A 14,869-nucleotide genomic window follows, 5' to 3' on the forward strand; every position below is an offset into this window, starting at 1 on the left:
TCAACTACATCGATAAAAGAAATGGTATTTACAATTTTTAGATAATAGAAGAGTATCGAATTGAAAAATCCCAACAAATTTCCTTTTCTCATGATGACTGTTCAATTATTGGTCTGAAAAGTTTTGTTTTTTGCTTTTTTATGCAATAAAGAGTCTGCATAAATTAGCTTTGCACTGTTACCTTTTCAAAACCAGGGTTTCTTCAAAAAAAAAACCAGCAGGCTCAGCCAGCTCCTTCGCTCGGATAAATAAAAAAGAGTTCAATTCTACATCATGCATAATTGCCTAAAAACACTTATATCTTGGGTAATAATGCAAACTGAGCTAAATAAATTCACGGATGATTAAGACATGCCCTATAAAATTAAAAAAAAAACTGAAATTGTTTTTTGAAGTGCTTTATCAAAGTAGGGTGCTTGAAGTAATTTTTTTTAATGTGGGACCTTTTTACATTTTTAGGTTTAGAAAAGAAACAATAAACAAACTAGAAGGGATTTGTAAGCCTAAAAAGAATGAAAGTTTAATTAAATTCAAAAATGACATAATTCCATGAATAATAAAACAATTTGGAAAAAAAAAGCTTAGGCTTAGGCTTAGGCACACAGAAACCAAAGATTCACAACATTTAAAACTGACGAGCCCGGTATATCAAAAACGCTAATAGTAAGCTCTCGCGACACAAATTTCGTCATATTAGCAACAACATTTCTATCAAAAATTAATGTATTTGACACGTTGTTGAAACGTGTACTAGTAGTAAATTTATTCATTTTCCCTTTATTATTTTTTTTTAATTTGACGCGACCCCACCAAATTTCAATATTCTCAATCATTGCGAAGTTTGCGTAGCTAACATGCTCGTTCTCCGCCTCTTCAACACACAAAAAGCTCGACTGAGTCAACTTCCCAAGGCTTCAAACGAAATTGTCAAGGATTTTATTTCGAAATTGGCGAATGCAGCTGGATCCCGCGACAAACTTTCTGACTGCTTCACGCATGATTTTCAGTTTTTCGGATGCGGTTATACTGTTAATAAAGGTACGTGTTTTTCGACCCTGGAATATCTGAAAGTTAATATGCATACTTTCAGCCCCGTTTGTCGAAAAACATTTGGCCACTCCGAATCCCGAGCCGTTGATTCCGAAATGCTCGAGTTTCAATGGAAATGATTCAAAAATCAGCTTCACAGCTTCACATCAAGACGGACCTCGAGAGAATATTGTGGATCTCGTTATTTCGCGTGAGGAGAAGGACAGTCCATGGAGACTTCAATCGGGAAAAATTACAAATTGCCCTTGATCTTCAATAAATGTTGTCGAATGGCCTAAAATCAATAAAATACTGGCTTCGTTTTCCGTGTTCGTTCTCATTTCTCTCGAGGGAAAATTGCTAGAATTTTTTAAACAATAAATGAATAATGAAAGTAAAAGAACAAATTATCAATATAATTTCCACGGGCTTTTCTTTGAAAAAACAAAAGTAAGAGAAAAAGCAAAATGACTTCCAAGTTTCTTTATTTCATTCATTCCTAATTTTTATCAGTCAACTTGCAAAGATGTCGACAAACTTGAATATAGAAGTCAGTATCAATTTAACTGAAATCGATGTGAACGCTCAATTGTAAGTTTTTTGTTTCAATCAAATCGCCTAAATCTCAGAACTTGTTCATTTGAAGAAAGTATTCAAAATTTAATTCAATTTTTACAGAGCTGAGTTTGCTCGTTTCCAACAAGTTCGCGATGACTCGCGGTACGCACAGGACGTTGAACGTGAGTTCGTGTTGGGGCCCATTCGACACCACCGACGGCAGCTGGAGCCATCAAGGTACACGTTTGATTCGAAAGATGAATATGATGTTTGGTTTCAGATCTGCTCCGTTGGCTTCCACAGAGCAGCCAGTAGCTCAGGCTACCACACATCCGTCAACCGAGAATGCACGGGTACCAGCTCTAGTTCTAAGGTTATCTTAATTACGCCTTAAAATATAAAAAACACAACATTTTAGATCAGGCTCATGGCGAGCTCTTCCAGTGGCACAAGGCGGTTCCTCACATATTCGTATCTGGCCGGTGTCACGGAGTGCTACAACAACTTCGACGGCAACTCGTCATCCACCATTCACCAATACTTCGGCATCAACTTCATTTGCACCATATCAACGTCACCGAGGAAGTGCTCTACAAACTTCGGAATGCACCATTTGCTTTGAGAAGCCCGTTGATCCGAGAGGATGTCCTAAATGCCTCAAAGTCATTGGCTGTAAAAAGTGAGTTAATATGAGATATTGAAGATGTTATAATTAGGCAGTTTCCAGATGTGTGAAAAAATGGTTTGATACGTCTGCATCGAAGGCGTGCCCACTATGTCGATTTGAATGGAAACTGCACAGAGACAACCCAGATGTTGTCAAAATTTCAACTCTTGAAGTTCTGAAAAGGCAGAAGCAAAACCGTCCATAGACTTATGTCATGAATACAATAAATTATTGTTACTGAAGTTTTTTTTTAATTGTACAGGATTATAATTTTACGCGTAGCCTTCCATGGGGTTTAGTAAGACTTGTCGCAAATACGGACAGAATGAACCTCTCCTATTCTCGACTAACTTCTGTTTAGAATATAAAAGGACTATATCACCGGCTTATGGCACTCGACTCACTCCACCGAGCGGCGACACGTCTTAAGGAACCACCCTGCAAGCAACTCCAACATGGCCAAACGTCTACAACAACAAAGGAAACCCTTTCACACAGGAACTCTAGGATCAAAAGGATGCAATTGAACTGCCAATAACACCGTGGAACAACCTTTGCTACCTTTACGTGAAAAGTCATATCCGATGTCTATATAAGGAGGAAATTGTGGAAGAAACATCAGTTTTGAATTTACTCAAGTGAACTCCATTTGCTAATGATAATATATAAATAAAGTATTGTTAATAAATGAAGTTTATAAATAAGCATTCCACTGAACCGCCTTCGCGACAAGAATTAAGAAGGCGGCGGATAAGCAAAAATCTTGAATAAATAACAGTTTTTATACAGCTCAAAAAGTAAGCACCAAAACATTGAATTAATATTAACAGTTAATACTCGTATCTTTGTCCAGTTGCCATAAGAAATGAATTATTTGATTCTTCATAGATTGTAGAACTATCATCAAATGGAACATTTGCAGACGATGATGGTTTTCTGGGAAGAACAACAACTCGTCTGAAATATTTTAAAATTATATTGGGAGTTATTTCGAAAAACTATGTCAAAAATGTTAGAGTCTACCGTGTTATATAAAATTGGAACTTTTGAAGTCAGAGAAATTCAGACGAAAGTTTTTAAATTTCCAGTGCCTCACACTTTTCACTTTTTTCCAACTTAAGAAACAAGTTCTTTTGGTGTGGTTTTGAATTTTATTTTTTTCTTGAAAATGTTTAAAAAAGCTATATATCTTTACAAAATACAAAAATTTCTTTGTATGTTTATAGTGGAAAAACTCACTGTTTTCTAATTCCACCGCCACTACTTCCACTGGTTGTACTTCCTTCTCTTCTCTGTTGCTGCAATTGAGCTGGTGGGAATGGTGAAGCCGGCATTGATGCATATCCACTTACCTGTTTATATATTTTTCAAATAATATATTTCTCACTTTGCAATGTTCGTGTGGTGTGAAATATAACAACATTCTTTTGATTCAGAATATTATTTATTATTCTGTCATTCTTGTGGGTGGCAACATTGGACTGATACATTTACATGCTACTGAGAAATGAGGGGGCGAGAAAATAACAATGATATCGAATATAAACAATAATTTTAGGGCAAATGCAATAGAAAACAAGACGTTTTTTTTCTTAGTATAGGGTGCATCTATTTCAGACAAGGATGTGGGGAACTCGTGAAGAAGATCGCAATTCGTGTGAATTTGAGAAGGAAATGCAACAAAAAATCGACGGACAGATTCAAAAATAGAATAATCAAATAAAGGAAAAACATCCAAAATTACAATCACCGGGAACATATGAAATTTTGATTCATGATTGGAGACTTAGAAGTTACAAAATATTAAATTAGAACTTATTGTAATACCGGGTACATGGTGTACTGTGAGAGAAACTATTTTGAATTATGCCATTTTGGCATTGATTACCAGACATAATGAAACATAAACATGAAGAAAAATGATGACATTCTAAATGTGCATTACATACATGCGCGATTCGCCGTCGCTTACCATTGACGGAGCCATCCCTTTAAAAGCTCCAGGAGGGCCAGCCATACCTCCAGGTAAATGTGGGGGTGGGAGCATCACAGAGCTTCCGTTGCCAGCAGACATTCCGTTCATTCCGATGGTCCATTGGTATTTGGGTCCACCATCTTCATTTCGGAATCGGGCATAGTCTGGAAGTAATTTAGAAGATATAACAAGAAGGGTTGAATTTCATGTTTTGAATCAGGCAGGGCAGCCTTGAATGCAACCAACTTTTTTGCATTCCTATGGAGATTACAGGCAGACATTTTTGTGCATCAGTGAAAAATTTGTTTTAAAAATATAATTTGAAAAAAATAATTTTTTAAAACAAATTTTTAACATTTCAGTTCAAAAAAATTGCATTAAAGATTTCAAAAGACCCACTTCCATCTTCATATACAAAAACTTTGACATTTTCCGAATAAATGTATACTTTCCTACCTGAACACTCATCTCCAAGGACATAATAGCACTGCTCAGTGAATGTGACCTTGTTCACCACATGTGCAATATACTTTAATTTCAGTAAATCCGCCGCAAAGTTTCGTGCTGTCTTCCGTTCTCGAAGCCCTTCAACATGATCCAAAAGCCATTCGACCAGATCAGATCCTAAAATTGAGAATTAGAATAGGCTCTACACGTTCATTCAAAACTTACCCAAGAACGACATGGGAATCGGAATTTTGAGCCATGTTCGATTTTTGATATCAAGACCAGAGCCAGGCATAGCCATTATTTCGACAACCTTCTTTTTGTCAGTGTGTATATCAAGAATAATATGAGCTCCGCCGCCGACTACTGTATTTTGACCATTTGATCCGTTTGAGGTCACCGTTGAGCTGCTTGGCGGTCGACCATGAGGCCATTCACCAGGAATTGGTGTCGGTGCACTTTCTGGAAAAAATTTTTTAATTAATAGATATTTGTAGGAGAATAACGTAGAAGAAGAACAAAAAACAACATCGAGGCTGTCTTCCTGCCTGCCTACCTGTTTTCAAAATTTTGGTGCAGAAAAAAGGTTTGACTTAATTTTACATTCAGCCTTCAAAATTAGAGATGTGAAAAATTTCATATTTTTATTTTTGTTTCAAAAAAAAATTGAAAATTCCAAAAAGCTTTCCAAATGTTGTTCTACTTTAAAATATCCTAAAACATCAGAAGTCTGAAAAACATCAACTTGAAAGTAGCGAAGAAATGCACTGAATAAATTTCAGCCTGAAGTTGAATAGGTTGAGAGTGCAGCTTATAATTTTGCAAAAAATAAAAAGATCAATCAAATAACAGGCAGGTATTTTGTTTAGTTTTTCTACACTTCCAATCAAAAAACCATACCTTCAACTATACTTGGCATTCCTCTCATTGCATTCGTATGCTGGATCCATGCTTGAGTATCGATTGGTCTCACAGGCTCTTCTCTGCTATTCCTTGGTATTGTGAAACAACTTTGCCCATTTTCAAAACTTTTCGCCACAGTTAATTTGATGGGGCCACGACGGCTAACAGCTTCTCTGAAAATTCATATGTTGAAGAATAAGCTCTCAGTAAAAAATAATAATTTTTACCGTAACACATCAACAGCTTGATCGTTAGTGAAATTCTCAAAGCTGGTCTCATTGACTTGTAAAATCATATCACCAGCTTCAATTCTTCCATCCAATGCCACTGCACCTCCCTTCATGATATTTGCTACGTAGATTCCATTATCACCACAATTAGAAGTTTGACCAACAATTGAAATGCCAAGGAAATTGACTGTATCCATATTGAGGTTCACTGTTATTACATCAAGGCTCATAGAGGACTCTGGAATTCGAATGGTAAAAGTTATGCTAATTTCGAAGAGGTCATACCTGTGATACTTGAAAACGAAGATGCTCTAGAGGGTTTTCGGAAATTTCTTTTATTCTTCTTTTTCTTTGCCATTTTTTCATGTTGTCGGGATACTGATGTGAAATCGGTTGTTGTAGAGCCTCTGAAAAATTGAACGTTTTATAGTTGAAATTGTTATAGATTTTTCAGAATTTTCAGTCCAACTTTTGAAAATTGAGTCTTATTGAGAAACTTAAAGAAGCTTTGCATATTCGATGCCCCACAAAATAAATACAAATGATTTTAAAATTTAAAAAAAAACTGTAGAAATTTTTTAAAATCGAATTATTAATTTATGATAAGCGAAAACTGGTTAATTTCCATTTTGGACTGTAAATAAAAATTTCATAATTTTTTGAAAATCTTACTGTGGTTTTCAGTGATTTTTGCAACTCGTGAGTAACTTTGAACGTTATCAACTAAAATTTTACATGGTTTTCACTAGCTAAAAAAGGAAAACTAATGAGAATTGTGTTCCGTGAAATTCTAAATATAAGCGGAGCACTGCACAAAACAAAATGTTCAAATTCCTTAAAGTTACAACCTAGAAGTTTGTTCCACAAAATCCGAAAAGAACTGAAAGATTTATCGAAAGCAATTATCCACTTCTCATCCATCTCTTTCCACCCGTTCTCACGTCCTTTTCTTCCCCTCCCCAATTTTTATTAGTTTCCTTCAAATAGTGCACAACACTAAGAGCTTGTTGTGATAGTCACTACCAGGCTTTAGCTAGAAGATAAGCGCCAAGCAGGAATTGCTCAAATTTAACGAGCTGTGTCTTATCGCAGAATAAATGAACTGACACGTCGCGAGTTGTGGCACCCGTGCTGCTCGGCGGAGCTGTTCCAATTGCATAGTAATAATCAGAAGTTGAAGTGGAAGTTGTTGAATAATAGGCTTTACCATCAGAGCTTGCGAAATCATCGTCAGTTATGTAGCCGCTCATTTCACTATTTGAGGAGCGGAAGGGCGAAATCATTGGGGGCAGAGTGAGCGGGGATGAAGGCCCGCTTTAAGCCTAGTCATTTGTCACTTTATGTGACAGACAGAGAAGACACAAAAAAAGGTATTAACTATTTGAGAGGCAAAATGAAAACCATCGAATTTTTGAAAATATTTAAAATTTAAAATTTCAAAGGGGTATTGCCTATTCGTAAACTTGGTTTTGTTTTTATGAGTTGTTATATTTTGAATGTAAATTTTTTTCAATGTTGCATATTCCTTGAGATAGCCCTGCAAGACCTGAATGTAGCCCTATTATAACTTAAACTTTTGCTTTAATTTTTTATAAATAAAAATTTGCCGAATAAAATACACTAAATTTTGAAAGGAACACTGTCACCAGAGTACTGGCTTTACATAAAAATTCAATGAAATGAAACCTATGTTTATAAAATTAAAAAAAAAAACATACCTATCATCATCATCTGAAAATACTCTTGCATCGGATTCGGAGCCAATTGTTGATTCTTCGAGATGTCGTCGGTGCCCTGGAATTTAAGAAAACTTAGAATTCGATGCTTTTTCAAATTTTCATAAGATTTTGTTTTTTGAACCTATTACCCTTTACTTGATCACATCATTTTTCGCCATCATTTACCTACCGATCAAATAAAACGATGCATCTGCACTAAGTTCAGAGGTTAAGGATAGATGTGACGTCCTATGTAGAAATCCAATAAGATGTCTTCTCGGCGAAGCATCCGGTGCAACATCTTTCCTTCCTTGATAAGTACTTGTTGTATTTGATCCGCCGTACCTTCGCATTCTGCGCTTCTGTGCTCGATCCGCTCTCTCCTCTTCCACCATTGCCGCTGTACTTGCTGTTTCTTCCTCATAAAGTGGCGGAAGCGATGGACTAGTTGGAATCAGTGACATTGTACGGCTCATTGTGCTTCTTCGTGAAACAAGAGGTCGGCAATCAGATGATAGACCACTTCCATCTACAGTGACCGGCCGACACCTATCGATTCGGTTCAAACTTCGACTTTCAGATATAGTAATACTAGGAATAATAGGTGGACGATCGGTGGTTATTTGACACGTTTTGGATTTTCTGAGCTCCCTAGATGGCGGAGCAAGTGAAACAGGGGAATCAGGAGCCGCAAGGGAAAAAGTTGGTCTGGCTAATGCTGCAGCTGGTGCAATGAGATCCGGTGGTGGTGGCTGAGGTGGGCTCAGATTCTCTTTGAATTCTTTAGTATTAGATCGAGAACTTGATGGTGATGGAGATGCAGACCGAGATTTTGAACCACCAAGTGAAGTTAAAGACGTTAAACTTGCAGCCGAGTGGGACAATCTGATAAGAGCTCCAAAAAACGATGAAGAGGCGGAACCACCACCGGACTCTTTTCCGTTGGCGCCTCCTGCACTTTTTTCGCTTTGTTTCCGTCGTTGTAAAAATCTGCGCTTCGTTGTCGTCTTAGTATTATCCCCCTCTTCGTCGTTACAATCATCTGATGCTTTGCTGGTGCCGGGAAACAGGAGAGCCCCCTCGCTGAGCCGTTTTTTAAGTGGACCACCGAGCGCATTTGAGACCATCTGTCGCCATGTGGATCCGGCAGGTGTATGATTATTTGTGAGATCAGTTAAAGTCCGTTTTAATCGAAATGGTGCCTCAGACTCCGGCTCCACACGACTTTTACTTCTGCTCTTCTTCAACTTTTTCCCCGTACTTGGTTGCTGCTGGCTTCCTGAATTTTCCTTATCATCAGAAGCTTTGGAGGAAGGGAGAATGTTGTTCAGAATTTTCAAATTTCCTAATGGATTTCCTGTATATTTCTTCCTTCTTGGACTTTTTACAACTTCCGAGACGATAGTTTTCTCATCATCAACCAAATCAAGATCATCAATCTTAGCAAGTGGTGGAGCCTTTTTCTTCTTTTTTGGTCTTGACGATGTATTTGTAGGTGACGTTTTCAACTCAATCTTGTTAATCAATTGTGATACAACTCCCGGCGAGTGTTGTCGATTTGGTGGAGGAGCCGTGTATGTCGAACGGACTTTTCGTTCTTTTGAAGTGAATAATAATGAGCGAATCATATCAGATGAAGTGGATGGGGTATTTGAGGAGCCAGAAGGAGATGGAAGGGCTCTATCTCGAGCTCCAAGCTTGATACTCATTGCTCGCTAGTGAGCTATGAGCAATCGTGTCGTTCTCTAGAAAATCGGTTTTAAGTTTTTGATAGTAATAGAGCTGGGAAGTAATAAAAAAGCTTGAAGGTAATAAAAAGAAGAGAAAGAAACGAGAAACACACCTCGATGGGGGGTCATAAATTTCCCAGCATCCCATCTTGTGGCTCATGATGCACTTGGATTAGAAACAGATACTTTCGTTTTACTTTTATCATGTGCTGGGAATTTAGAGAGAAACTGAGAATTTAATAGTCGACACATCGGGAAAGTTGGTACTCAAAATAATCCTGTTGACACCATAAACACTGTCGTTAAACTTTAATCGGACTTGACATATGTCATGTTAAATCTCAATTGACTCGACTATGATAGTGACATCTAAAATTGATAAATTCCTATATAATGAGAAATGCAAAGATTGAGATATTATAATTTTAATATAATATAATTGGTCTATGAGTTTGTTAAGATTCAAGCCATAACAGTAGAAAAATTTAAAAAAAACTCAAGTTTTTATACGCTTAAATCTCGATGTTATTTTGAAAGACAAATGTTTGCTTTCATTTAACTTTTATTTAATTAATCGTTAACATTCACTGATACATCTAATAAAATTAAAATTATAGTTCAATACGTTTCGGTCGAAACTATGTGGCTATCAATTAATAAGATTTTCCCCGTTTCGCAAAAGAGCTTCAGAATAAGTGTTACCATTTCTCAACTAACAAATTTCTTCAACTGGTGGGCTGGAAAATGGCACATGACAACTAAAACCAAGAGCTCACTATCAGTTATTTATATCAACAAATTGCAACTTGACTTATGGCTCACAGTCAAACACCGCAGAGATCCAGAGGAAAACACAATTTGCTATGGTCAGATTAAATGGCAGTTGCTTAAAGAATATTGATCGAAAATTTTTCATCATGACTAGTTGAACAAAGAGTTGCAAATTGATCTCACTGAAACATGTTGCAATGGCTCTTGATGATGACGAAGTATAAAATCAAATGTTTGAATCCACCTACACACATGGGCTAGCAAACATTGATCGGAGGCAGGAAAAGCGGATAAAGCATAGAAAAGATCATTATCAAACTGTCTTTTCTCCCCAAAATCCCGATAGGTATCATGATAGAAATCACAAGTGAGGGATATCCGAAAGTAAATAAAACCACAGATCTCACTATTATAAGGCAGATATCTATTTTCGTGTTAACGAGAATGAGAGCAATATTATGAGATCCTGGGGTGGGTACTAGAGACTATTTCGACACAAAAACGATAATAGTGACAAGTAGAAACATACACAGAAATCGACAAGTGAGCGGACAAAAAAAACTAACTAAAAGTGGGGTGAAGTGGTATGAGGTCTCGAGAAGAGTGTTCAAGTGGAGAGAGAGACAGAAGGAAAGCATCTTGATAAACACTGTGATAAACTCATCGGTCTTCGGGTTTTCATTCCCACTGACGTCGAGCACAGAGATATAGAGAACGGTTTCTCACAAAAAGTGGTGGAGCAAGCAAGGAGCCCGGTTGACCCCCTAACAGAGAAGTTCAAGGACTAATGTTACAAAAGATCGAGAATTGGATGTCAAAGAACATATTTTTCCAATTAACAATGCTTACAAATTCTACCGTACACTACAGTTCTTAAGGTCGCAAAGAGATATTTTTGGTATCTGGTTAATAATTTTTTATTCTCTAATGTCGAAGCTAAACTAAACTAGCTGTGACTTGTTCGCAATTTACCATTTTCAGATGTCATTGTCAGATATTTCAGAACAAAAATTTTTGAAATAAAACAGCTGGGTAGCCTTTCAATGCAACTAGATATCCTGAAAATAATAATCTATTTGTTTCAAAAGTAACAAAATACTTTTTTTTTAATTTTCAACAAAAGAGAGTTTGGATGAATTTCTAATTTGGAGGAAAATTAAAACAGATTATAAAATACGAATTTTATAGAATTTGAGAATATGCTCCTCAGATTAAATTTTCAGAAAAACACAATGAACTAAAATACTTTGAAAAGAAGTTGTACACAAAAGGGAGAATTTCAATTGATTTATACACCCAGCTACCAGGTAATAACCACAATTATGTGATTTTAATTCCACGTAATCACACTGGGGAAATCATCGATATGTATGTGTGTGTGTGTGATTAAATTGAAATGAAATGAAATGTATGTATAAACATTGAATGAAAGCAAAGAAGGAGGAGATCTCCACTCATTGAAATGTGTGTTGGTTGGTTGACTGGCAGCCAGCCAACAAGATGAGCCCAGAAGATAGAATTGAAACAATTGGTCCTTTCTCTGTGCTCTCTCATTTCTTTATGATCTATGAGAAGTGATCTGGGAGATCGGCTCATTAACACCAACATAAAACATGAAAATCAACGGAAGGACATGATGGGGTGAAAGTGTTGAAATGATGTGATCAAGATTTTATGAGGGGAAGTTTTATTGGGTTCACTGACACAATGTAAAAGTTTGCGAGAACTTTCTTAAGAACTTTTTGAGACGAGGTTTTTCTTCCAATTTTTTCTGAAACACTTGGGACCAAGTTCATCGTGTTTCCCGTTTCTCAATTACCCCAAAAGCTAATGTTTGTTTTTTTACCATACAAAGCCTTGAGCCATCTAAGCATTCACAAAAATGCTCACTAGCCTTGACAACTGGCTATACGTGTAATTAGGCACTTTTGTGATTGCATGAGAGGCCCACAGATTATTGTGCAGAACTATTTAAAGTGTTTTTTTTTTGAAATCGAGTATATACCCGTTTTCCAAAAAACAAAAAAGAAACTAACCCAAATAATGTTGTGGAAACCGTCGATTATAGGCAGCACTCTTCAAGTATCCAGGAATTGCTGCCGAGATCATTGATTCCGAATCGGTGCTCATCACTGAAATTCAGGTTGCGTTGAATGTATCAACAATAGTTATAGTTCTTTGAAAAAGAAACAAAATAGACCCAGAAACTGGATCACGGGGACCATAGGGAGGGAAATAAAATGAGAATTAAACAGACATCTGGAGGTTTATGACTTGAGGGTATGAAGACAATTTTACTAGATGAATTGAATTTTTAATTTCTTTTGTCATTGGGGGTTCCGCTAAAGTTTTCCGCTAAATTTTTTCTACTGGGCCCCAAAGAAATTCCTAGATTATTTGGAGCCAATTAATTCCGATACAGTTCTTATTTCCTAGAGAGTTGCCAAGTCCGAATTTCATATATTTTCTGACATAATTTTTTGAAATTAAAAAAAAATCAAATTTCTGGCAAGCCAAAGATTTTCATGTTGGATTTTTCTGGGCGCCGATCAAACTTGACTTGCCAGTTTTTTTTTAAATTTTTCTATGATTTATTATCATTTTTTATAAATAATTTTATCGAATATTTTCTGAGCTTCTCTCTAACATTTTTCGATTGAAAAAACTCACTGGAATTATCAAATTGATAAGCAGCATGTTGATAATTCATAGGTGGTCCATTTCGATTTGAAGGCGCCGGTCCAGGTACTGAAGGATATTTTCGCATCTTCCCACTACTTCCATCCGAATGAGTTGATCCTTCAATTGTCAAAAGAAAGAGCTCAAAAAGGTTATTTGGTGAGGGAGTGAGCCTTTGTGAGTCGTCACGAATTTCGGCTTTTACTTCGCTGAAATTTTTAATTTAAAATGTTTTTTTTTTCATAATTTAAAATAGAACTTACTATCCAGAATCGGGGTCCAATGCTTTTCTATAATATTTGAAATTTGTTCTCATCAATACTCGTTTCAAGTCTCCTAAAGTGATAAGATCAGGTGGTACATGAACCTCTAACATGTATGGATCCGTTTCATCGTCGATATGGCAATATACCTGAAAATTTTCGAAAATTGTATAATGAACGTAGAATTTAATTAATTGCTGTTTTGAAAAAATTTAAGTTTGCTAGAATGATCTATTTTCTGATTTAGATAAAACTCCTATTATAATCAGGTACAAAAAATTACTAGTTTGTAAGATTTTAATAAGGCAAAGATCCAGACAACATTGCTAACTAGACATTAAATTTATTTATTGATTGGAAAATTTTGTTTCAAAAAACTTCCCAATAAATAAGGAAAGTTAACATTCATAATTTTGTGAGCCGACCAATAAATGTTTTAAAATTATTTGTCGTAAATACTACTTTTGCTAAATGACCAAAATTTCAACCGAACATTTTTTCAAAAATTCTCATCATTTGGAACTTAATTATTATGGTTTTTGGGCCACTTTGAGTAAGTTTAAATAAACTTTTAAAAAGTTTTACTTTGTTTTATTTTTAAAAATTTAATAAGTATGACTTAACCTAGTTAACCTAGATTGCAAGTTTTGCCAAAATAGTATTTTTTTTCCATATTTTAAACAACTTACTTTGGTCATAGTATGTAAGAATGGTTGCTGTTTGACAGCTGTTGTGGCCTCCGATGTTTGAGAATATTGAGCAGAAGAAACTGACTTATTGTCAAAGTCTGAAAAGTTAATTGTTTACATTTGAATTCCTTAATAGAAATTTCTTCAAACCATCTTCTTTTCCATTTTCCTCCGTTTGGTCTCTCAGTCGGAGTCTCTCCATCATTGTTGTCGGACTCCCGACGTTTGGAGCATTTAATGACGAGTCCACCGGAGGTGGAGACTCGGCCATTTTTATGGACTGAAAAATGATGGAAATTATAATTAAAATTTGGGCGAAAATGTGAATATTTGAGATGAGAAAGATGTGATGTTGTGACTCGAGACGACGCAGGGAATGTGTGAACACTCTCACGTCATTTTGCACATGTGAAAAAATAGAGAAGAGACAACTTTTGACTTGACTTGGTTTTAAAATTTGAAATTTTGGAGTTTGTCGTTTATTATTAAATGTTAGAGTATTGAAAACGGTAAAAAATTAGCCTTTGCTTATGCGTTTTATGTAGAACGGTTTTTTTAATTATTGACATTTTAAAATCCAATAAAATAATGAATTTTCATAGTCCTAGTTGAAAAGAAAAATATATATGTATTTTTATTCATTTTTTAAAGAACTAAAAGCCTTTTTTAAATATAACAAAAATTAGTAAATTTTTTATGTTTAGATAAATTCAAGAAGTTTTCAGAAATACCTTTTAAAATTATTTTTTGTAAATTTTGAATAAATTCTGGCAAAACAAAATATTTATGGAAATTTTCAGTGTTAATTTCAATGAAACAAGGACAAATTTTGGTTTCGAAAAAAAAAAAAATTCAAAATCCACACTTGGTTGGTAGCTACACTAATTTTAAACACCAAAAATACATTTTTTAGAATCTAAATATTTTCAGATGCCGAAACTCGAAAATAAAATTTTCTCAAAATTTTTGAGTTCAGTAATTTTGAAAATTATCGATAAATTTACTGGTCGAGCTCTTGGTCAATTGCATGAAATTATTTATATCCAATATTTATGATAACTAAAATTTGCAAAACATTTAAAGAATTTCTATTTTATGTTCAAAAAGTTACACTAAAATATTATTGGAACATAATGGAAATTTGTGGCACATTTTGCGACAAAAAGCAAAAGATCTAACGGGAAAAGTTTAAACTTGTGTAATAGAAAAG

The 14,869-nt window shown here is 35.4% G+C and overlaps 3 protein-coding genes and 3 non-coding genes across 11 annotated transcripts; 5 read left to right on the top strand and 1 right to left on the bottom strand.

Moving 5' to 3' along the window:
- The first annotated feature begins 831 nt into the window (after nt 1-831).
- Nucleotides 832-1,351, top strand: C34F11.2 (DUF4440 domain-containing protein). Its single transcript, NM_062575.7, has 2 exons — nt 832-1,038; nt 1,091-1,351. Exons 1-2 carry the CDS (start codon nt 855-857, stop codon nt 1,297-1,299), a joined length of 393 nt encoding a protein of 130 aa, NP_494976.1. The 5' UTR covers nt 832-854; the 3' UTR covers nt 1,300-1,351.
- A 185-nt stretch (nt 1,352-1,536) lies between these two features.
- C34F11.1 (RING-type domain-containing protein) lies at nt 1,537-2,494 on the top strand. Its single transcript, NM_062576.6, has 5 exons — nt 1,537-1,620; nt 1,708-1,824; nt 1,868-1,960; nt 2,006-2,266; nt 2,315-2,494. Exons 1-5 carry the CDS (start codon nt 1,556-1,558, stop codon nt 2,457-2,459), a joined length of 681 nt encoding a protein of 226 aa, NP_494977.1. The 5' UTR covers nt 1,537-1,555; the 3' UTR covers nt 2,460-2,494.
- Nucleotides 2,495-2,961: 467 nt separating this feature from the next.
- dsh-1 (DiSHevelled related) lies at nt 2,962-13,945 on the bottom strand (the record flags this gene model as incomplete). 6 transcript variants are annotated; one of them, NM_062577.9, is made up of 14 exons in its annotated part: nt 2,962-3,211; nt 3,494-3,606; nt 4,227-4,393; nt 4,686-4,853; nt 4,902-5,138; nt 5,577-5,752; nt 5,807-6,047; nt 6,095-6,216; nt 7,528-7,603; nt 12,065-12,160; nt 12,699-12,916; nt 12,971-13,119; nt 13,660-13,757; nt 13,810-13,938. In NM_062577.9, the coding sequence occupies 14 exons, from the start codon at nt 13,928-13,930 to the stop codon at nt 3,085-3,087; spliced, it is 2,109 nt and encodes a 702-aa protein (NP_494978.4). The 6 variants fall into 6 exon arrangements, with proteins under 6 accessions (NP_494978.4, NP_001300520.1, NP_001300521.1 ...); NM_001444150.1 differs by lacking the exons at nt 2,962-3,211; nt 3,494-3,606 and adding an exon at nt 7,718-9,272 and having other exon boundaries at nt 3,684-4,393; nt 13,810-13,945; NM_001393064.1 differs by lacking the exons at nt 2,962-3,211; nt 3,494-3,606 and having other exon boundaries at nt 3,684-4,393; nt 13,810-13,939.
- On the top strand, nt 7,026-7,229 carry C34F11.12. The gene has a single exon (NR_051044.1). It is a non-coding gene; the product is annotated as an Unclassified non-coding RNA C34F11.12 (non-coding RNA).
- Nucleotides 10,511-10,720, top strand: C34F11.15. The gene has a single exon (NR_051045.1). It is a non-coding gene; the product is annotated as an Unclassified non-coding RNA C34F11.15 (non-coding RNA).
- C34F11.14 lies at nt 12,207-12,332 on the top strand. Its single transcript, NR_051046.1, has one exon. It is a non-coding gene; the product is annotated as an Unclassified non-coding RNA C34F11.14 (non-coding RNA).
- Nucleotides 13,946-14,869: the final 924 nt, after the last annotated feature.

Source organism: Caenorhabditis elegans, chromosome II, assembly GCF_000002985.6.
Source record: "Caenorhabditis elegans chromosome II".
Lineage (NCBI taxonomy): Eukaryota > Metazoa > Nematoda > Chromadorea > Rhabditida > Rhabditidae > Caenorhabditis > Caenorhabditis elegans.